General features: G+C 38.7%; 3 protein-coding genes across 3 annotated transcripts; all 3 read left to right on the top strand.

Annotated features, from left to right (window-relative positions):
• Positions 1 to 1968: 1968 nt before the first annotated feature.
• LOC127977347 (extracellular calcium-sensing receptor-like) lies at positions 1969 to 6173 on the top strand. Its single transcript, XM_052582222.1, has 6 exons — positions 1969 to 2189; positions 2750 to 3041; positions 3637 to 4449; positions 4584 to 4811; positions 4988 to 5111; positions 5260 to 6173. The coding sequence occupies exons 1-6, from the start codon at positions 1969 to 1971 to the stop codon at positions 6171 to 6173; spliced, it is 2592 nt and encodes an 863-aa protein (XP_052438182.1).
• Positions 6174 to 7648: 1475 nt separating this feature from the next.
• LOC127977345 (extracellular calcium-sensing receptor-like) lies at positions 7649 to 11554 on the top strand. Its single transcript, XM_052582220.1, has 6 exons — positions 7649 to 7866; positions 8152 to 8443; positions 8688 to 9515; positions 9615 to 9842; positions 10204 to 10327; positions 10641 to 11554. The coding sequence occupies exons 1-6, from the start codon at positions 7649 to 7651 to the stop codon at positions 11552 to 11554; spliced, it is 2604 nt and encodes an 867-aa protein (XP_052438180.1).
• A 3369-nt stretch (positions 11555 to 14923) lies between these two features.
• Positions 14924 to 19528, top strand: LOC127977351 (extracellular calcium-sensing receptor-like). The gene is made up of 6 exons (XM_052582225.1): positions 14924 to 15144; positions 15357 to 15648; positions 15843 to 16652; positions 17975 to 18202; positions 18359 to 18482; positions 18615 to 19528. The coding sequence occupies exons 1-6, from the start codon at positions 14924 to 14926 to the stop codon at positions 19526 to 19528; spliced, it is 2589 nt and encodes an 862-aa protein (XP_052438185.1).
• Positions 19529 to 23672: the final 4144 nt, after the last annotated feature.

Genomic DNA, 23672 nt, shown 5'->3' with positions numbered 1-23672 from the left:
TTATTCCGTGCAAATGCACGGATGTGGGGTGGTGGGGTAATTTCAAAATCACAAAAGGTCCCTAGATAATACTAATCCCATGTGAATAGGGCTAAAGAAAATCAGGTTTATATGTGGAATAGTTTACAAGGTAATGGGACACAGCTGAATGTAATGAGGCTAGATAGTCAAGGCAAAGTATTATGGGAACTGAAGTCCAGAGAAACAAAATCTAAGTGTGCCCTCTAGTGGCTATACATGAGCACATCAACTAGACACTGTGAATAGAGCTGAAGATCTTTGCCCGGACCCGACGGGACCCGATGGGACTGAGGATGCTGAGTAGGTGTAACAGAGGCTTGCCTCTGGCGAATACGTTTTGGTTGCACCAGCAACTAAAGCAAAGTCTGAGGTGTGGAAAAGTTTTGACCGTGTTTTTAATGAGAATAATGAGTGAATAATGACCCACCATCAGTGAGCGCAGGAACGCGCTGAAGCCATCTACAGTGGATCCAATAATTTTTCTCCACGAAAACATGTAGTTTTTTTTTTATTTTTTTTATCATTACTAAATATTAATTGAGTCTTAAATGCATAATGTGGACAGAGTATATACGCTAATGTTGGCATTATTCTTTTATTAAATGTCAGCTGCTAGTGGCGAAGCAAATCCGGCGGAGCCTTTATCTTAATTTCATTATTGCCAAATACACATCTTAATTTAAAATTGATCTTAATTGAATTTGTTAAAAAAGACTAAATTTTCATCGGTGCGTTGGTCTGTTTATAGGCTAAATGAGCATATGCCTATTTAGAGTGCTGAGATTTTAAGATGTCACAGAGGACTTATTTTATTTCTTTATTCCAACTTCCAAGTGGTGTAGTTTATGTTAGTTATTAATTAATTATGTTAAAACATGTATAAATAACTCATTCTTGACAAAAAGTCATCAAAAGAGCTGTGTGCATGTGCACATCTGAATAATGTCGGGCTGTAAACGAGTTCGGGCTTTTAAAAAGCTGTCAATCAAAATAATAAAAAAACAAGCTAGTGGTTCGTATGTCATCCCTTCATGTCAGCCACTCTACAAATAATTTTATAGATCCACCCGGCCACCCCTGATTATTAAAAAGACTGTGTGGGCTCTGGGACCATATTTGAATTTTGTATTTATATTTCTTGTGTTTCTCACAATTTCTACTTTAAATTAGATTTATTATGATGCAGAATGATGTTTGAATTCCCCCTGAATAGCTGTTATCTCTAATTATCTCAAACTGAATTAACATAAAATAAAAAGCATTAGAGATGGAGATTACTGTACACTGAGTTCCCTGAGGACTCAAGAAGTTCACGCAGGGTGCATAGTCAGCTACTTTAGTAATACTGTTTGGCTCATGGACTGTGCCACATCACACAAGGAAAGAATGGGGAATGGGGAATGCTCACAGCTTATGTAATAACCACAGGAGGATTATGCAGATATTTCAAGTACACAAGTGCCATCTAGATGTCAGGTTAAAGATTGTCAATAATTTGTAATGAGTCAGATATGTCTATTTTTTTAAACAGACACACGGATATAATCTTGATTCATACAATTTCTAGACACTAAAAATAAAAAAAAACACTATAGTGTTTTTCTTAGATCTCCATTCCAAACAGCCAAATAAATAACACACACAAACCTAAGATGACAATTTTCAAATGCAGATTCAACAATACACAATGCAACACAGAAACGTAAGTGAAAATAAAAAACATCCAGATATGTTTTTATGAGAATAAAATTTGTCAATATTCTGTTTTATAATAATTAAATAATAATGTCATACTTGGTGGAGTTGGAGGTCCCCGGAATGACAAAGATGACGTTCTCATTTCCAGAGAGGCCACTGGCACCACCTGCTCTATAAAAATGTGCCACATACAATCTTTATAATGAGTGAGCTGAGGGAAGAGTGATATAAACAGAAAAAGAGAGAGGGATGTGGTTAATTCTGCATAGTTGTTTGCTTCTGTCTTGTAATTATATCTCTGTTGCTTTGACGGCCATTTCAGGTACATGTAAGCTACAAGGACACTTCAAGCTGAATGGAATGTACCAGGATGCAGACTTTATCATTGGTGGTCTCTTTGAAGTTCAGTACCTCAAAGCATTTGGAGGCCTGAGCTTTAAAACAGAACCAAAACTACCACACTGTGAGCTGTGAGTCAGGACCATACAACACTGAAGAAAACCCAATATAACTGGCAATAACTGAAAAATAGAATAACCTTTCTTATGTTGACATAGGCACTAAAATGTCAATGATAATCTAATATTGTCAACAGATATCTTATAACATGATGGATTACAGGACTGAAATCATTCACTGCATATGTAATATATTTAATATTTGTGTATGTATAATGTATGCATATGTGTTCCATGAAGATATTTGTAAATTCCGTACCACAAATATAGCAAAACTTAATTTTTGATTAGTAATATGCATTGCTAACAACTTTTTCTCAATATTTAGATTTTTTTTCCTTTCATTTTTTTTTTTTCAGATAGTTGTATCTCAGCCAAATATTCTATCTTAACAAATCATACATTAATGGAAAACTTATTCATTCAGCTTTGAGCATGTATGCATTGCTATTCTGATGTATAAATCTCAATTTAATTTTAATTTAATAAACTCTCTCTCTCTCTCTCTCTCTCTCTCTCTCTCTAATATATATATAACTGTAATTAATGATCATTTGTATTGTCTTCTCCAGCTTCTATATGACAAGCTTCCAGCAAGCACAAACAATGGTTTTTGCTATCAATGAGATTAATAACAATCCCAGTCTGCTGCCTAACATCACGCTTGGCTACCAAATCTATGACAACTGTTTAAGGCTTGGAGTGGCATTCCGTGGTGCTACAGCTCTGGTTAGTGGGACAGAGGAGACCATCTCTGACCTCAACTGCAAAGGCCCACCACCGGTGATTGGAATAATAGGTGATCCAGGTTCTACTCATTCTATTGCAATTTCCAGTGTCCTGGGGCTGTTTCGAATGCCTATGGTAAGAGACACTGATAAACTGCATATGTCTTCTGCAGCCTTTATTATTATTATTATTGGTTTTCATAGCATTATATTTGTTATATACCATGTTGTAATCACGTTCATTAATAATAGCTGAACATTGTGTTGAATTATCATAGATGTATTTCTTCCAACAAGCCAATAAATAAATAAATAAAGTTAACACTGGCTTTAGCACTGATGACATTAAGTTAATTGTTGACACTTTACAGTAATGCTCCATTAGTTAATGTTAATGTATGGACTAACATGAAAAAACAATGAACAATACATTACAATATTTTTTTATCTTTTTTTAATGTTAGTTAATGAAAATACAGCTATTCATTGTTAGTTAATCTTAATTCACAGTAAATTTACTAATGTTAACAAGCACAACTTTTGCTTTTAATAATGCATTAGTAAATTCTGAAATTAACATGAACTAAGATTAATAAATGCTGTAGAAGTCTTGTTAATTCTTGGTTCATGATATCTAAAGTAGTTGACTAATGTTAATTAATGATCCTTATTGTAAAGTGTTACCAGTTAATCTTTCTCACATCTCTCTGTCTCTCCATTCTCCTAATTAGATTAGCTACTATGCCACCTGCTCCTGCTTGAGTGACAGGAAAAAGTATCCCTCTTTCTTCAGAACAATCCCCAGTGATGCCTTCCAGGTGCGGGCTATGATTCAGATTTTGAGTCATTTTGGATGGACGTGGGTTGGTCTGCTCTACAGTGATGATGATTATGGAATCAATGCTGCTCAATCCTTTCACCAGAATGTGCAGCAATTTGGAGGGTGTGTGGCCTTCTCTGAGATACTGCCAAATGATAACAACCACAAGGAAATAGAACGCATAGTTGGAGTCATTCAGGGCGCAACTGCAAATGTGGTGGTTGTATTTTCCACCTCAAGTTATTTGATGCCTGTAATTGATGAGATGCTGTTGAAAAATGTCACAGGCAGACAATGGATTGCCAGTGAGGCTTGGGCCACCTCACCTGTTCTTCTTGCTCAACGATTTAAGTCTGTCTTAGGGGGTACACTGGGTATTGCCATCCGACGAGGAGAAATTCAGGGGCTTGGAAACTTTCTGCTAAGCATTCGTCCTGACAACAACTCACAAAACAATATGGTGAGAATCTTCTGGGAGAACGTGTTTGGGTGCCATTTTGACACTGAAGGCAGAGAGGGGACGGAAATATGTTCAGGGCAAGAAGACCTGAGCAACACAGATACACCATACACTGATATATCAGAGCTGCGGGCCTCTTACAATGTCTACAAGGCAGTTTATGCCCTGGCACATGCACTACATGGTTTGATGAAGTGTGAGGAGGGTAGTGGACCATTTATTGGGAACAGCTGTGCTGATAAAACCAACTTGAAACCCTGGCAGGTAAGACACACAGAGTGAAGATTCTCTCCAGGCATGTAGAAGAGCTGAATGTGGAAAAGCAAAATATGCTGTGCTCTATGTTAATTAAAATTTCTGATAAACGTTAACAACTGTCCTGTCTACCAATTGTACAGCTGGTTCACTACCTACAGAAAGTGAACTTCACCACAGGCTTTGGGGATCATGTGTCATTTGATAAGAATGGAGATGCTCTGGCCATATATGATGTGTTGAACTGGCAGCCAAGTGCTGATGGATCAGTAGTTGTCCGCACAGTTGGTGTGGTAGATGAAGGGGCAGAAACAGGAAAGGTGCTGACACTCAATGAGGAAGCAATATACTGGAACTTTGAAACAAACAAAGTACTTATCATTTTATCGTAAAAGTCATATTTTGTGCAAATTACTATTTATATATTTAAAATACAACAATAATGAAGTGTAAATAAATGATAGTGCAGTGTATTCCCAAGACCATCAGATCATGCAAACACAATATCAGTGTTTTCCTGAATAACAACAGTTGTTGTCTCTCTCAGCCCCAACGGTCTGTGTGCAGTGAGAGCTGCCCCCCAGGCACCAGGCGAGCCACAAGGAAGGGACTTCCTGTCTGCTGTTTTGACTGCCTGCCATGTGCAGATGGAGAGATTTCTAATACAACAGGTGAGAAACAATGAAATGTATCCTTTTTATTCTTTGAAAATTATGCTCTGAAAATAAAGATATATAATTTAACTACAACCTTTAACTCACTTTGTTGTGCTTTTTTATCTTTTTTTCCGGATATCTTTTTATTTTGTTTTATTCACAGATGCGACTGAGTGCATAGCTTGTCCAACTGATTTTTGGTCTAACCCAGTAAAAGATCATTGTATCCCCAAAGAAGTGGAGTTTCTGTCTTATGGGGACCCTCTGGGCATCTCTCTGACCACTGTGGCCCTGCTTGGCACCTGCTTCTGTGCTCTTGTGATAGTCATCTTTGCTCATTACCGCAAAAGTCCTGTAGTACGTTCAAACAATTCAGAACTCAGCTTCCTGCTGTTGTTGTCACTCAAACTGTGTTTTCTGTGTGTACTGCTGTTCATTGGCCAGCCGCAATTGTGGACATGTCAGTTAAGACATGCTGTGTTTGGGATAAGCTTTGTCCTGTGCATCTCCAGCATTCTGGTCAAGACTATGGTGGTCATAGCAGTATTCAAGTCATCTCGACCAGAGGGCAAAGGTGCAATGAAATGGTTTGGAACAGCTCAACAAAGATGCACAGTTCTGGTCCTAACAGCCCTCCAAGTTGTGATATGTGCAATCTGGTTATCAACAGCCTCTCCAACACCTCATAAAAACAGCAAATATATCAGGTCTATTATAGTCTATGAATGTGCTATAGGCTCAGTGGCTGGTTTTTCAATGTTGCTGGGATACATTGGACTTTTGGCTGCAGTAAGCTTCCTGTTAGCCTTCCTGGCAAGAAACCTTCCAGATAATTTTAATGAGGCAAAGTTCATTACTTTTAGCATGTTAATCTTCTGTGCTGTGTGGATTTCATTTGTTCCAGCATATGTAAGCTCACCAGGGAAATATGCAGTGGCTGTGGAGATTTTTGCTATCCTGGCATCAAGTTTTGGATTACTGGTGGCCATATTTGCACCAAAGTGCTACATCATTATATTACACCCAGAAAGAAACACTAAAAAGGCCATAATGGGAAGAGCTACACAAAATAAATAGATTTACATGTTGTGAAAACGTGATATGCATATTTGATAGCGTCTTTGTTTCACTTGAATAAATAATACACATTACAAACAACCACAAGCAAATTTATTATATTCATTTTTTAAAATATACAAATGAATAATTTTGAGATTGATTGTAGATTATTTCATGAATTAACTGATTTCCTTTGACATAAATACATAAATAGATGAATTAATAAATGAATGAATAGATATATAAATAGTATGAATCAGATGAAATAGCCAGGGCCAGTTAAAAGCTTATTATTTATGAGATAGGAAACCTCAAGTAACTAATATAATTAAATGAGACTAAAACATTTACAGTCATGCATATATTTTCATTAATATGACAAGACTTCTAAGCTTTTAGCTTTTCTTGGTGGAGACCAAATAGCAAATGCACCATAAATATATTATATGTAACGTCCAGTGCCCTTTAAATTTAACTAAATGCAGAATATGTGGCAGTTTCCTTTTGGTTGCCCAGAGTGACATTTACAAAAGCTCAGAACATTGCTGATATAAGCCTAAGAGATGTCATTAATACTGAATGCTGGATTCAGCTAAAACTACTACAGTAGGCCAAAGAAACCCTGGCACCATACACTAATAGTGACAACTCTGTATTCAAATAGAGAAGACAATGAATGGAAACATTACTCTTATCAAGCCAATGTGTACATCTTAACAGGCTTTCCAGGAAACCACAACAGAATCAAATGTCAATTAAAAGAAATAATGAGATCATTACATCATGCATTGATGGTAATCCCCTCCGAGCACAACAATGTAACACCCATAATTGGAATAATCTAAAATCTACTGACTCATGTGATCATCTAATGAAACTGTAAGCTTAGAAATAAAAAGAGATTGCTATGTGATGTTTCTGTTAAACTATACACCTATTATGAAATGGCTTTGGGTCCCAAATTCGCTTTACATCTACAAAGCTACTAATACTATTCATTGAAATTTAATTGTTAGCAATTCGTTAATATTTCTTAACATTTTAGTGTCTAAAAACTTCTGAGGAGAATACATATATACTCTATATACCTTCTGTAAATAATTAACACTTTTGGGCAAACACAAATCCAATTCAATATCTAGGAATATACTGCCATCTAGAGGGAAATCTAGATAAGTTAGGAATACACCTGTCTAATTGTGTCTGATCTATTTACAATATATGTAACATGAAAAAACGGAGGCTATTTTTACCATTAGTCAACAGTTGCATGAGTTCATTAGTAATGCAATGACAGCAAAGACTGAAACACATGGCATATTTAAGTTGCTACTCATCAAACTATAATTTAAATATAAAAGGTATCTCCTGATTTCCTGGGAGGTCCACTTGGCATCAATTTTTTTTTTTTTTTTTTTTTAAGCAACACCCACACAGTCTTTATTATAAATATCTAACTGGCCCCTTATGTAGGTAGAAGGATATAGATAGAGATGTGGATCACTCTTAAAATCTGCTTATATTTTTTATTTAACTGTATCTCAGCTTCAGTCCTTAGTTCAGGCATCTGTCAGCTCCAGGGACACTTCAATTTGAACGGCATGTTCCAGGATGGAGATCTTATAATTGGAGGACTGTTTGAAGTTCATTTCCTCACAGTGTTCCCAGAGCTGAGCTTCAGAAAAGAGCCAGAACCTCCATACTGTGAGCAGTGAGTCTGGGACAAACTGGAAAATGACACCTATAAAAGATCAAATGAAGAACACTAAAGGAAAAAGCTGTTTGACTGTTTTGTAATTAATAATTTCCTACTTCCTTTTTTTAGTTATTATTCACTTAGTTGCTTCATTTAGAGCAGCTTTTTGCCAGACAGCTGCATCAAAATCAGTTTATTTAAATAAAGCATAAAGCTTTTGTAAATATAAACCAGTAAAGAGTATATAATCTACCTGAGGAATTTTTTTATTAAAATATATATATATATTTTTTTTTATAGGTTTGATATGGCAAGTTTCCAGCAGGCTCAGACTATGGTCTTTGCTATAGATGAGATCAATAAGAATCCAAGCCTGCTTCCTAACATCACTCTCGGTTACTACCTTTATGACAACTGTGTAAAGTTGGGAGTGGCATTCAGAGCTGCCACAGCTCTCGTTAGTGGGACAGAGGAGTCATTCTCTAACGTAAAATGTGCTGGCCCACCACCAGTGATTGCTGTTGTAGGGGATCCTGGATCTACTCACTCAATAGCAATCTCGAGTGTACTGGGGCTGTTTAGAGTGCCTATGGTAAGTGTGAATATAACATTTTCAAGATAAAATAAAAAATAATAATAAAAAAATAAAAACTGTAAAATGTGTACTGTTACACTCTTATTATTGTTCGATTTTAAGTTTAATTTTAATATGTTAAACTTTAAAGACTGCATATAATATTTATTTCTCAATTGCATGTGTAAGAAAAATTTATATATATATATATATATATATATATATATATATATATGCTGCTCATATATGTCTCTTCCATAAGGTTAGCTACTTTGCAACCTGCTCCTGTTTGAGTGACAGGGAAAAGTACCCCTCTTTCTTCAGAACGATCCCTAGTGATGCCTTCCAGGTGCGAGCTATGGTTCAGATCTTAAAGCATTTTGGATGGACCTGGGTAGGTCTACTCTACAGTGATGACGACTATGGCTTCCATGCCTCTCAGTCATTCCACCAAGATGTGCAGCTATTTGGAGGGTGTGTTGACTTTTCTGAAATGCTACCACGTGATAATAACCTTAGAGATATTCACAATATATTGGCAGTGATTCAGGCCTCTACAGCTAGAGTCGTGGTGGTGTTCTCCACAGAAGCCTACTTGTTACCATTGATGGATGAGGTGGCATTGCAAAATGTAACAGGCAGGCAGTGGATTGCAAGTGAAGCCTGGGCCACCTCACCTGTGTTTCACACTCAGCGTCTCTTGCCCTTTCTGGGGGGCACACTGGGTATCGCTATCAGGCGTGGGGAGATCCAGGGACTTCGTGAATTCCTGTATTGCCTTCGTCCTGACAGCAATCCAAGAAACAATATGGTAAGAATATTCTGGGAGAACATGTTTGGGTGCAATTTTGAGACTGGAGGAAGAAAAATAGAGGTAGAGGGGGAAAGAAAGGTGTGTACAGGGGAAGAAGATCTGATCAGCACAGACACACCTTACACTGATGTATCAGAGCTCAGGGCCTCTTATAACGCATATAAAGCAGTTTATGCCCTGGCATATGCGCTTCATGACCTGATGCAGTGTGAGGAGGGGAAAGGCCCATTTAGTGGGAACAGCTGTGCTGACATAATAAACCCTCAGCCCTGGCAGGTACAGAAGAAGAAGAAAAAAAAATAGATTAAAAAATCTAAATTATTATTCACAATATAGAAATACATATTACACATGTCCTGTCTTTAACATGTACAGGTAGTCCATTACCTACAGAAAGTTAACTTCACCACAAGTTTTGGGGACCATGTGTCATTTGATGAGAATGGAGATGCTCTGGCCATTTATGATGTGATGAACTGGCAGCCAAATTCAGATGGTGCAATAAGGGTCAGCACAGTAGGTGTGGTGAATGAAGGGGCTACAGAAGGGAGGGTGCTCACACTGGATGAGGATGCAATATTCTGGAACTTTGGAAACAAAAAAGTAAATAATATTTTAATATTTTCAAAATTACAGGTATACTGTAGCATATATTCATACTTTATTTGATTATTATTAAGTATTGTATGCACTGAATCAACACACACACACACTGGTTTCCATGGGGACATTGTATAGACATAATTATTTTTATACTATACAGCTGCACTTGTTATCCTCTAAACGTAGCCCTATCCTTAAACATACTCCTTCCTCACAAAAATTTTAGGCTGTTTTCCACATGGGAACCAGAAAAATTGAATAAAACATATGTGACCACAAGGTCAAAAATTACTGGTATTACAATCCTTGTGGGGACACACACACTTCTAATAAGAATGATAACAGATGTTGTACCCCTTAGCCCCCAAATTCTGTATGCAGTGAGAGCTGCCCCCCTGGCACCAGAAGAGTCAGGAAAAAAAGCCTTCCTATATGCTGTTTTGACTGCATGCCATGTGGAGATGGAGAGATTTCTAATACAACAGGTAGAAATATACTCCCAAATTGAAATATAACTTGAAAGAGAATTTTGGGTAGCACTTTATTTTACAGTCCTGTTCCTCATGTACATACTGTGTACTTATTATAGTAATTACAATAACTATGTAATAACTAGGTACTAACCCTGAACCTACCCCTAAACCTAACCCTACCCATGTAGTTACCTTATGTTACTAGAACTTTCTTAGATAAATACACTGTAAGTACACTATAAGTACATTTTAGTACACATACTGTAAAATAAAGTGCAACCGAATTTTGTCTTAAACTTTTTTTTTTTTTCTTTTTTCTCCACAGATGCTATTGAGTGCACACTGTGTCCAGATGAGTTCTGGTCCAATCCAAGTAAAGATCAGTGTGTTCCAAAAGAAGTAGAGTTTCTATCCTATGAGGAACCTTTGGGCATCTCTCTGACCACTGCTTCCCTACTCGGCTCATGCTTCTGTGCTCTTGTGATGGTCATCTTCTCTCATCATCGAAACACTCCTGTAGTACGTGCCAACAATTCAGAGCTCAGCTTTCTGGTGCTGTTGTCACTCAAACTGTGTTTTTTGTGTGTGCTGCTGTTCATTGGCCAACCTCAGTTATGGACGTGTCAGTTAAGACATGCTGTATTTGGCATAAGCTTTGTTCTGTGCGTCTCCAGCATCCTGGTCAAGACTATGGTGGTAATAGCTGTGTTTAAGTCATCCCGACCTGAAGGTAAAAATGCAATGAAATGGTTTGGAACAGCTCAACAAAGAGGCACAGTCATGGCACTAACTGCCCTCCAGGTTGTGATTTGCACAGTCTGGTTAACTACTGCATCCCCAACACCCTATAAAAACAGTCAGTATATTAACTCCAAAATAGTATATGAATGTGCTATAGGCTCAGTGGCTGGTTTTTCTATGCTGCTGGGATACATTGGACTGTTGGCAGCAGTAAGCTTCCTGTTAGCCTTCCTGGCAAGAAACCTTCCAGATAATTTTAATGAAGCTAAATTCATTACATTTAGTATGTTGATCTTCTGTGCGGTGTGGATTGCATTTGTTCCAGCATATGTGAGCTCACCAGGGAAATATGCAGTGGCTGTCGAGATATTTGCCATTTTAGCTTCTAGTTTTGGATTACTGGTGGCCATTTTTGCCCCAAAGTGCTACATCATCCTTTTACATCCAGAGAGAAACACTAAAAAAGCCATCATGGGAAGAGCCACTCAAAAGAAATAGCTTGACAACATAACATTTTCACAAAGAAAAATAAATAAACATGATCTCTGATAATTATATTTAAGTCTTCAATCTGTTTCTTCTGCTTGTCTATTTAGCCTATTTATTACCCTTTTTGTATATATGATTATTTAGGAATATATGACTGATTATTTCGCAATATGTATTTGTAAGAAATAAATAAGAAGGTTTCTTCTGGCAAATACCTTGAGTTGTAATCACTGCTGGGTTTGGTGCCTAGCTCAAGGGTCTCACCTCAGTCATGATATTGAGGGTGCAGAGAGCACTGGTAATTCACTCCTCCCACCAAAAATCCCTACCACACCTGAGACTCGAACCTGTGAACTAACTTTCTAACCATTAGGCCAAAGTGCTACTTCCAGCTTCCAGCTCCACCTCTCTGGCTCTAATGGGGTGGAGAGATAAGAGTTGTGGGTAGGGTTAGTGTGGTGCTGGATATTCTATTAAGGCCATGATATATTTCAAATAAAATTGAAGAAAGAAATGATATGACGACATTTCAAACCAAAAAAAAATATACAATAATAAACCTTTTTTATCAAAAGTAAATCATGACACCACATAAAATATAAAAAGTGTAACAATTTATCCAGTTTAACAAAATAAATTAACATTAATAAATACAAAGTAACAACAGTTTTGTCATGTTCGGGAACACAGGAGACAGAAGATCCAAGTGCAGTGTGGTTTATTAAGGGTAATCCAAATCAGAGTCAAAACCAGAGTAACCAACATCAATCCAAACAGAAACAAACAAATAAGCAAACAGGAACAAGAACAGGAACAGGAACTCAAGGACCAGGAAACGTGAGGAAACTAGGTGACGGAAAGTAAGGAGTCCATGACAAAAACAGAAACAGAACGGTTTAAATGGGCAGGATAATTACTATGAAAGTGAAGACACCTGAGTGCAATTAACAAGTGTGGGAGACCAGACAGCGTGACATTACCCCCTCCTCCACGGAGCAGCTACCAGATGCTCCAGCCGAAACCAAGGAGAGACCAAGGAACACAGAGACCAGGAGGGAGGTGGAGCGGCGGAGGACCAGGGGGAGGGAAGGAGGGCCTGGTAAAAATGGGGAAACAGAGACAAGAAGTGCAAAACAAATACAGGGAGCCCAGGAGGGAGGTGGACCGGCGGAGGATCAGGGGGAGGGACGGAGGGCCAGGTCTATAGAGGGAAACAGAGAGAAGTGGGCAAACAAACAAAACAAGACAAAAACAACAACAAACACAAGTCCAGGAAGGACAGAGAGTTCACTTCCCATAAAGGACTGATTATGGAAATGTTATGGTTCTTTTTTATTGCAAACATGATACATGACTCTGAACTTTTCCTAATCATTATTATTTTGTTTAAAATACTCTTACTACTGGGGCCTGTCTCACACCTAGATGCCTACACTTCTTCATTTCATTGTTGTTGTTCTTTAGAGGATATACGTGAGTGTCGCGACATGTTTACATTAATCTACACCCCTCCTCTTCTATTCTATCCACCTATCACTGCCAAAACAGGCTTTTAGCAGTGAAATGGTTTCATAAAGTATTTTTTTGTCTTCTTTTTTTCACTATGCATAACTGCTTGAACTCAATAGCAAGGGGAAGATATGTTTTAGTCAAGCATTTCCCAATCCTACTCCTCACACAACATATTTCCCCTGCTCAGAGAGTAGGGAGCAATGGATGCTGAGTAGGGATCATATCAATCGGAACACAGTTCATGCACATAGCTCTCCTCTAACAAGCTGGTTATCTGAATCAGGTGTGTTAACTAATACCATGTCCATAAATACTATGGGTATTTTTATAAACTGAGTTTTTCCTTCTGCCATTTTTATTATAAACATTTCTGTCCACATGAAAATGCAAAAGCATGTTATAAAGCACTGCCAAGAGCATGCCAAGCCAACAGGTGGCAATATAGGTCTGGAGGTGGAGTGAGGACTGGAATTGGGAACCGCTCTTTTAGACCAAGAAAAAAAAAAGTTTGTGAGTTATTGAAGCAGATTCAAGTGACCTGTCCACAGAGACAGATCTATCAGAATCACAGGCCGTTTTGAGAGACAGATTTTAAAAAGCGTCTGTCAATGTTGCTTATTAACAGATTAACAAATTAACAGTTAGGGCCATGCCTGTGCCTCATGAGCAAACAGCACACCAAAATATAGCACTTGGGTGTCCAAAGTTCAAGTCCTGGATCATTGTCCTATCCCAATCAAGCACCCAACCCCTCTCTCTCTCTCTCTCTCTCTCTCTCTCTCTCTCTCTCTTTCTCTCTCTTTTTTTTCTCTCTCTCTCTCTCTCTCTCTCTCTATCACTCTCTCTCTCTCTGACACTCTGCTTCCTTTCAAGAATCTACACTGTCTTATCAAAAATAATCTAGTTTTTACTTTAGTTGTATTTTAATTTATCATGTAAAAATAATGCATACAATTAAAGGTTTTGTTCATTCTTTTGAGGTCATTTTGTTTACTGCTGCCCAATAAATACATTTCTAACTGTTAAATCTGGGACCTACTGGTAGAATGCGATAGAGTGGAAATATAAAACAAAGTGTTAAAGTGTAGGCAATAATGTGTATTTGTAAAGGTGTATGGGTGTCATCTGGTGGACATTTTGAGAAAGACATTGAAAATATGTGGTCCCAACAAGTCAATCCTTTATAGAATCTCTGTGAGAAAGTACAGCAACATCTTTATAAGCTATTTTATTTCTGTTGAGGAAGAATTAATTTTACCCTCTGTTCATGAGTTCATTTTATGTCACCCTATAGCAAATATTATGTTATTATTATAAAACATTATATAACATCAGTGTGTAGTGCTGCTAAGCAAGCAGACACCAACCAAGTGAACATAAAGTACTGGACCAAACATAAAAAAAGGGGGTCAAACACACTCACCTTACATATCTTCAACCACAACTAGCTGAGATTTAGCAGATTGGTTGTTTTGAATTTGAATTTGAAAGTTGCAACTTTCAAGCATGACTGTCCAATTTCTTAGCTACCTACGGTCACCAAATGGATTCACAGAAATAAGTGTTTACACGTATCTGTGAAACCAACTTAAGATAATTTACATGTATGTGACTATACATTTTAAGATACTAAGTCAAATATATTCTAACATTAAAGAATATACATTTGTCCTGAAACCTAACTACAAACAATTTAAAATAAATTATGCTAATTAAAGAAAAGAATAATCAAGGACATAAAATACAGACACCCTCATTTCCAGGCATGGCCACTTGGCACCGCCTGCTCTCTAAAAGTAACACACCCACGAACCTTCATCATATATTGGTCAGAAGAACAAGTAAGTGGGTCAGAAAATAAGAAAGATGTGGACCACTTTAATTATCTTCCTGTATCTTTCCTTTAAATTTAGTTCTGCAGCTTCAGTCCTAAGATCAGGTACCTGTCAGCTTCAGGGACGCTTCAGGTTGAATGGAATGTACCAGACTGGAGATGTCATTCTCGGAGGCCTGTTTGAGGTTCACTTCCTCACAGTGTTTCCAGAGCTGAGCTTCAGAACAGAGCCGAAGCCACCGTACTGTGAGCAGTGAGTCTGGAGTGGATAAGTATAGCTATACAAGGATATACAAGCTATACAGTGTTTATTGCTAATGCGAATTTGCTCAGATGCTGTTTCACTTATTTTATATATATATATATATATATATATATATATATATATATATATTTTTTTTTTTTTTTTTTTTGTATTACCTTTAGAACTGTTAAATATCAACATTTATCCTACTTTTTTCTTAGATTTGATATGGCAAGTTTCCAGCAGGCACAAACCATGGTTTTTGCTATAGATGAGATCAATAAAAATCCAAACCTGCTGCCTAACATCACTCTTGGTTACCATCTTTATGACAACTGTGTGATGCTAGGAATGGCATTCCGGGCTGCCTTTTCCCTGGTTAGTGGAACAGAGGAGTCCTTCTCTAACCTCAACTGCACTGGCCCACCTCCAGTCATTGGGATTGTCGGGGATTCAAATTCCACTCCTTCTATTGCAATTTCCAGTGTCCTGGGGCTATTTCGAGTACCTATAGTAAGATTAAATTAAATGACTAATATATTGTATTTACATTTTCTGTACTTTTCAGTATGTTTTTGTTTACCAATTTTCATTAGGATCAGAATCTTTCTATTGCTTATAATAATGTTTGTATGTAAATAATAGTCCTGCAGCTCTGTCTTTCTTTATCTTGCTATTTATCTCTCCTCTTGCTTTTGCTTTATTAGGTTAGCTACTTTGCCACCTGTTCCTGTTTGAGTAACAGGGAAAAATATCCATCTTTCTTCAGAACAATCCCCAGTGATGCTTTCCAAGTGAGGGCAATGATCAAGATTTTAAAACATTTTGGATGGACTTGGGTTGGTCTTGTCTACAGTGATGATGACTATGGCAACCACGCTGCTCAATCCTTCCTCCAGGATGTGGAGGTGTTTGGAGGGTGTGTTGCTTTTTCTGAAATCTTGCCTCTAGATAACAACCGCAAAGACATTCAGCATACAGTGGGAGTGATACAAGCCTCTACAGCGAGAGTGGTGGTGGTGTTTTCCACTTCAACATATCTGTTGCCTTTGATGGATGAAGTGGTATTGCAGAATGTAACAGACAGACAATGGATTGCAAGTGAAGCCTGGGCTACTTCACCTGTATTTCACACTCATCATCTTTTGCCCTTCCTAGGGGGCACACTGGGCATTGCCATTAGGCGTGGAGAGATTCAAGGACTTCATGAATTTCTACTACATCTCCGTCCTAATAATGATCAAAGAAACAACATGGTGAGAATCTTCTGGGAGAACATGTTTAAGTGCAGATTTAACATTGGAGGAACAGGAGAAAAAAATTGTTCAGGGCAAGAGGATCTGAGCAACACAGATACAGCATACACTGATGTTTCAGAGCTGAGGGCCTCGTATAATGTGTATAAAACAGTTTATGCCTTGGCACATGCACTTCATGACCTGATGCAGTGTGAGGAGGGGAGAGGACCATTCAGCGGGAACAAATGTGCAGATATAACCAACTTGCAGCCCTGGCAAGTAAGGCACAAATACAGTGGGGCTCGAAAGTTTGGGCACCCCTTGCAGAATCTGTGAAAATATGAGTAATTTTCAAAAAATAAGAGAGATCATACTAAATGCATGTTATATTTTATTTAGTACTGTCCTGAGTAAGATTTTGTACATAAAAGATATTAACATTTAGTCCACAAGACAAAAAAATTGCTGAAATTATTAAAATAACCCCCTCAAAAGTTTGGGAACCCTTGGTTCTTAGTACTGTGTTCTGTTACCTGATGAACCACGACTGTCTTTCTGTTTTGTGATGGTTGTGCATGAGTCCCTTGTTTGTTCTGAACAGTTAAACTGAGCAGCAGTCTTCAGAAAAATCTTTAAGGTCCTGCAGATTCTTCAGTTTTCCAGCATCTTTGCATATTTGAACCCTTTCCAGCAGTGACTTTATGATTTGGAGATGCATCTTTTCAGACTGAGGACATTTTAGGGACTCAAACACAACTATTTAAAAAGATTCAAACATTCACTGATGCTCCTGAAGGAAAAAAGATGCATTAAAAGCTGGGGGGTGAAAACTTTTGGAATTTGAAGATCAAGGTAAATTGTACTTAATTTGTGTACCGGGAAACACACAAGTATCTTCTGTTGCTTATGAAGGGCAGAACTAAATGGGAAAAAATTATATTTCAACAAAATAAGACAAATTTGGTCATCTTCATCGTGTTCAAAAGTTTTCACCCCCCAGCTCTTAATGCATCTTGTTTCCTTCTGGAGCATCAGTGAATGTTTGAATTTTTTTTAATAGATGTGTTTGAGTCCCTCAAATGTCCTCAGTGTGATAAGATGTATCTCAAAATCATAAAGTCACAGCTGGAAAGGGTTCAAATATGCAAAGATGCTGGAAAACTGAAGAATCTGCAGGACCTTAAAGATTTTTCTGAAGAACAGTTCTCAGTTTAACTGTTCAGAACAAACAAGGGACTCATGCACAACCATCACAAAACAGAAAAACAGTCGAGGATCATCAGGTAACAGAACACAGTACTAAGAACCAAGGGTTCCCAAACTTTTGAGTGGGGTTAGTTTAATAATTTCAGCTATTTGTTTTTGTCTTGTGGACTAAATGTTAATATCTTTTATGTACAATATCTTACGCAGGACAGTACTAAATAAAATATAACATGCATTTAGTATGATCTCTCTTATTTTTTGAAAATGACTCGCATTTTCACAGATTCTGCAAAGGGTGCCCAAACTTTCGAGCCCCACTGTATATAGTGCATATTTAAATCACATAAAATAAGTAGCACCACATATAACAACTATTCTGTCTACAAACTATACAGCTGGTTCACTACCTACAGAAAGTGAACTTCACCACAGGCTTTGGGGATATTGTTTCATTTGATAAGAATGGAGATGCTCTGGCAATCTATGATGTGCTGAACTGGCAGCCAAGCTCTGATGGGTCAATCGTTGTCCGCACGGTTGGTGTGGTAAATGAAGGGGCGGCAACAGGAAAGGTGCTCACACTGGACGAGGAAGCATTATACTGGAACTTTGAGACAAAAAAAGTAATTAACACTACATTAATCATCTTTTTTGCAGATACATAGTGTGAATACTGGTCAAAGTTATAATAAAACAAATGAGAATAAATTATTGGGAAGACCAAGCTCATTATCATGTAAAACAGATGACAGATACATGACAGATGATGTCTCTTTCAGCCCCCACGGTCTGTGTGCAGTGAGAGCTGCCCCCCAGGAACCAGACGTGCCAGGAGGAAGGGTCTTCCTGTCTGCTGTTTTGACTGCTTGCCATGTGGAGATGGAGAAATTTCTCATACAACCGGTGATAAAATAGTAAAATAGTAAAATAGTAATAATAATAATAATAATAAATAATAATTTCATATTATAAAATTCAAATATATTTTATCAAATATAATTATGCCCCCACCACCTTCAATTTATGTCTTCCCAGATGCTGATGAGTGTACTATATGTCCTGATGATTTCTGGTCCAATCCAGATAAAGACAGGTGTGTTCCTAAAGAAGAAGACTTTTTATCATATCAGGATCCTCTGGGAATCTCTCTGACCACTGCTTCCCTGCTTGGCACCTGCTTCTGTGCTCTTGTGATGGCCATCTTTGCTCATCATCGTAACACTCCCATAGTACGCGCCAACAATTCTGAGCTCAGCTTTCTGTTGCTGTTATCGCTCAAACTGTGTTTTTTGTGTGTGTTGTTGTTCATTGGCCGACCACAATTGTGGACATGTCAGTTAAGACATGCTGTGTTTGGTATAAGCTTTGTCCTGTGTATCTCCAGTATCCTGGTCAAAACTATGGTGGTAATAGCCGTATTCAAGTCATCTCGGCCAGAGGGTAAAGGTGCGATGAAATGGTTTGGGACAGCACAGCAAAGAAGCACAGTTATGGTCCTAACAGCCCTCCAGGTGGCAATATGCATTGTCTGGCTATCAAATGCTTCTCCAACACCCCATAAAAATAGCCAGTATGTCAGCTCCAAAATAGTATATGAATGCACTATTGGCTCAGTGGCTGGGTTTGCAGTGCTTCTGGGATACATTGGCTTTCTAGCAGCAGTTAGTTTCCTGTTAGCTTTCCTGGCAAGGAACCTTCCAGATCATTTTAACGAAGCAAAGTTCATCACCTTTAGCATGCTTATCTTCTGTGCTGTGTGGATTGCATTTGTACCAGCATATGTGAGCTCACCAGGAAAATATGCAGTAGCCGTGGAGATATTTGCCATCCTAGCTTCTAGTTTTGGATTACTGGTGGCCATATTTGCCCCAAAGTGCTACATCATCCTTTTACATCCAGAGAAAAACACTAAAAAAAACATAATGGGAAGAGAAACACAAAATAAGTAGCTCTACATTACTGTGACATAAAATTGAAAATTCTATGTCTAATAGAATTCTAATTCTAATTTGACTGCCTCTTATCCTTTTGAGTTTCATCTTCATAAAAAAATAAGAAAAACATTTTGCAACGTCTACTGTTTTGTAGTATTTCAATTATTTATTATTAAGTGCAAAGATGAGGCTGCCAAATGCTGATGCTGACTCGCCATCTCCACATAGACGTATCTTTTTTTTTTACCTTTTTACTTATTTTGAATGTTCTTCAGATCTCCTTTTACAACAATTACTTGCACACAGAAATAATATCCTTTACAGGGGATAATAACATTCACGCATCCTTACATGTATGATCAATTCCACAGAAAAATATGTCCAAAGGTACAAGGAAAGAAGAAATAAGACAATAATTAACAACATTTAAAGTAAACAATTTAGACAAAACAAACATCAACTTAAAACAAAACATGGGTTGTATTCAAGTTCCCCTGTCAAATATAACCAGTTAGTTCTAATGGTCCTCCAGCACCGTCATTAATGGTGACCATCTTTCAATAAAAAGTTCTGTATCTCAACGAATATGTTTTTTTTTTCATGGTGTAAATATTTCTCAAAATTGTAAGCCATTCAGCTTGGTTTGGTGACTCATTTTTAAGCCACTTTATTGTAATTGCTTTCTTTGCTGCTATCAGTAATATCTGTAATAAATATTTTTTTCATAATGTGTATCACAACTGGTTTAATCCCTACGATTGCTATCAGAGGGTCTCTTATCAGATCAACATTCAATACTTTATTAATATATGTAAAATGGATATATATATGGATTTTCAAAAGTTATCCAACAAAGGACATTGACAAAAATTTTGTGAGTGAGTAGCCATTGTCTCTCCACACCCCCTCCAACAATGACTTGATTGATTCGGATTCCTTTCAGCCACAACTTGTGGTGTCCTGAAAAATCTGTTATTTATTTTCCATTGAAATTCCTTCCAAAAATTGGCATTTGTGACTTTATAAGACTGTTTAGACTTGGCATAAGACATAACATTCATTAGCCAACGAATATTATCAGGCATTAAAGACACGTCCATGAAACAGGTATTAAGACTCTAGTGCACCCAGACCAGACAGGCTTTATTACTGGTCACCAGCAGTAACAAAGCCTGTCTGGTCTGGGTGATTCGTAGTCGTAATAACTGTTTTATGGACGTGTCTTTAATAGAAATGCACCTTATGGACTACAAAATTAAATAACATAAAAAATCGAGTGGCCTATTTTCCTTATATTTATTTTTATTATTCATGTAAAACCTGTTTAACCTGTTTTGGTTAGCTATATTTACTATTAGTTGCAGGTCTCCAGACTGCGACCGACAAAATTTTGTGAGCGATCCACCACGTTGTTTAACGCATAGAAGCTGCCATTTCTGTTCCATATGAGAAACATCAAAGGACAACTCGTTTGAACTGTGCAGCGCTTCGAGTTTAGCACCTGGTTTATATATATATATATATATATATTATCCACAGTAATTTTACACTTGTGCAGTTTAAATATGTCGCTTTATTTCAGTGAAATGTGTCAACATGCCCCGTAGGTTGGGTACATTGTAACATATGTTCATGTTCCAGCATGCCCCTCATGCTGGAACATGACCATATGACAGCTAAAAATGTTATCTGATGGATTGAAAATACAAATTAATAAAAAAAAAAAACTGAGATGAAAAATGTACTTAAGCCAAAATTTTATGAAATGTTCAGCGATATCTTCAAAAGATTTTTGAATTATGGTTATGGTTACAACTAACCTCACGTTACTTTGTGCTCCCCTACTCGCCGAGTCAGCAGTAAGCGTGTTGAGCTCCAGGTTGTTGTGACTGACAGAAGTGATTTTTCCCAGCCTCATTAGCTGCTGCCTGTCATTCAGAAAGCTGGTAAACCACTGAAAGATGGAGGTGGGTACAGAGATCTGTGTGAGTTTATTCTAAAGGGTGTCCGGGATGATGGTGTTGAAAGCGGAGCTGAAGTCAGAGAGAGTATAAAGGGTGACTCCAAAAATGTGATTGATGTCCGACCCCATCTTTTTTTATGATCCTAAAAGGAATTCGGTGGGAGGGAAAGGTGTTTTTGTGCGTAATTCTTTAACATCTGGTTGACAGGCAGCTGAAGAAAGATTGCTAGGGATGTCAGGTCGATCATCCTTCGCAAACACAACATTCATGTCTCTATGAGGCACCCGCGTATTATTTTCTGGGGTGTTTTGAACAACTGTCGCATTAATTGTGTTAACCTGATCTGAAACTCATTCTGGCCCAAACCTTGAAACTGTTTGGTTTAACACCACATCAGCAAAGAATTCAGGGTGTTGTCGATGGCCTGTGTGTGTGATCTCAGAGATGAGACGTACATAGTGGAAGGTCTGACAGAACTCCGGATGAATCTTGTGGATGAAACCTGCGAGCAGGCCATTTACAACGCTGTTGACAGCTGGAAGAAGAGTACACCTGCTGATTCTGATTAACCAGGGACATGGGTAACCTCTGCAACACAAACTGTCTGGGAAAACTCATATTTAAACAACAAATTAAGAGTGAAATAACTTGTTTATGTGGACAATAAACGTTTAATGAAATTAAAAAAGCAAATGGTTGCTGTGAGGGGGATGTTGAAGGAGTGGTGTGTTATGACAACCCAATGCCTCACAAACAGGTTGTCACGGTTGGTAAACCGTGATCTCGGGTTGTTTACACTTTGTGGTGAATTCTGTGTGTTCTGCGTTTGCACTAACACTAAAGTGTTAATTGTATCATCAACAGCTGCCACTCATTACTCATCTCCTATATATATGGCTTGTCTCACGTCTTGTGTTTGTGAGATCGTTGTTTCATGTCGTTGTGTTACCCCCGTCTGGTTAAAGTGTTAGTTTGCGTTTGGATGTCTGTGTTTTTTCCTAGAACCTCATCCACTCTCCGCACGATCACTCAGCCACGGACACTTACCTTCGGCTCTATTCCCTGCAGTTCCTGTGCCACTCTCTCCTGCTGCCTCACGCCACCAAGACCCGGACTTCCCACCTACACTCCACCTCAGGCCGGATTTCTCACCAACCACCGTCTCCCTGGAGTGTTATCGTCCCATCGTCTTTGTGTATCATTGTTCTATTTGTCTTCATTTCATTAAATCCTGTTAACTCGCATTTGTTTCCGGACTGTCTTTCACCAGCCGTCACAGAACGATCTCACCTAACATGGAAGCAGCGAGCACCAACACCCTCACCGATTTCATGCACCATAGCGTCAAGAGAATGGATCAGCAGCAGGAAAGCATCTCGAACACCGGACGCGCTGTCCAAGCGCTGGTGGCACAGGTGTCTGAGCTCACCCAGCAGATCCATCAGCTCACGTCTCCCACTGCGCCCATCGCCCCGCCTGCGCCGACCGTTCCCCCGGGGATTCCCCAGGACCACTTCCGGCCTGAGCCGCGACTTCCGGCACCGGAGAATTACGCTGGTGAGCCAACTTATTGCAGAACATTTCTTAACAAGTGCTCTATGCATTTTGCTCTGCAGCCCCGCACTTTCGCCTCAGAAGAATCCAAGGTAGCGTTCACGCTCACACTATTATCAGGCAAGGCTGCCTTATGGGGAACGGCGGTGTGGGAGAATCAACATCCGTGCTGTGCCTCGTTCCACCTCCTATCTGAAGAGATGAAGAGAGTTTTCGACCGGGCCGCGACCGGCAGGGAGGCCGCCCATCGCCTCTCGGAACTCCAACAAGGACACTCATCTGTCACTGAATACTCCATCGAGTTCCGGACCCTGGCAGCCGCGTGCCAGTGGAACGAGGCGGCGCAGTGGGATAGATTCCTGCATGGGTTATCCGACCGTGTTCAGCAGGAGATCTACCTCCTCGAGCTGCCTCCTACCCTCAACGAACTCATTGACCTGGCGTTGCGGGTGGAGGCCAGGTTTAATCGCCTGGGCCGTCAACACAGTCCCTCCAGACAACCCTTCTCTTCCGGTAGGGGGCGCTTGAGTCGAGAGAACACGGTCGGTTCAGTCGACGATCACGAGCCCATGCAGGTGGGTCGAGCTCGGCTATCCCGGAGGGAGAGGGAACGGCGGAGGTCCCAAGGACTATGCTTGTAC

This window comes from Carassius gibelio, chromosome B18 (genome assembly GCF_023724105.1).
Source record: "Carassius gibelio isolate Cgi1373 ecotype wild population from Czech Republic chromosome B18, carGib1.2-hapl.c, whole genome shotgun sequence".
In the NCBI taxonomy this organism is placed as follows: Eukaryota; Metazoa; Chordata; class Actinopteri; order Cypriniformes; family Cyprinidae; genus Carassius; species Carassius gibelio.
This window is presented reverse-complemented; position numbering and strand designations above follow the sequence as displayed.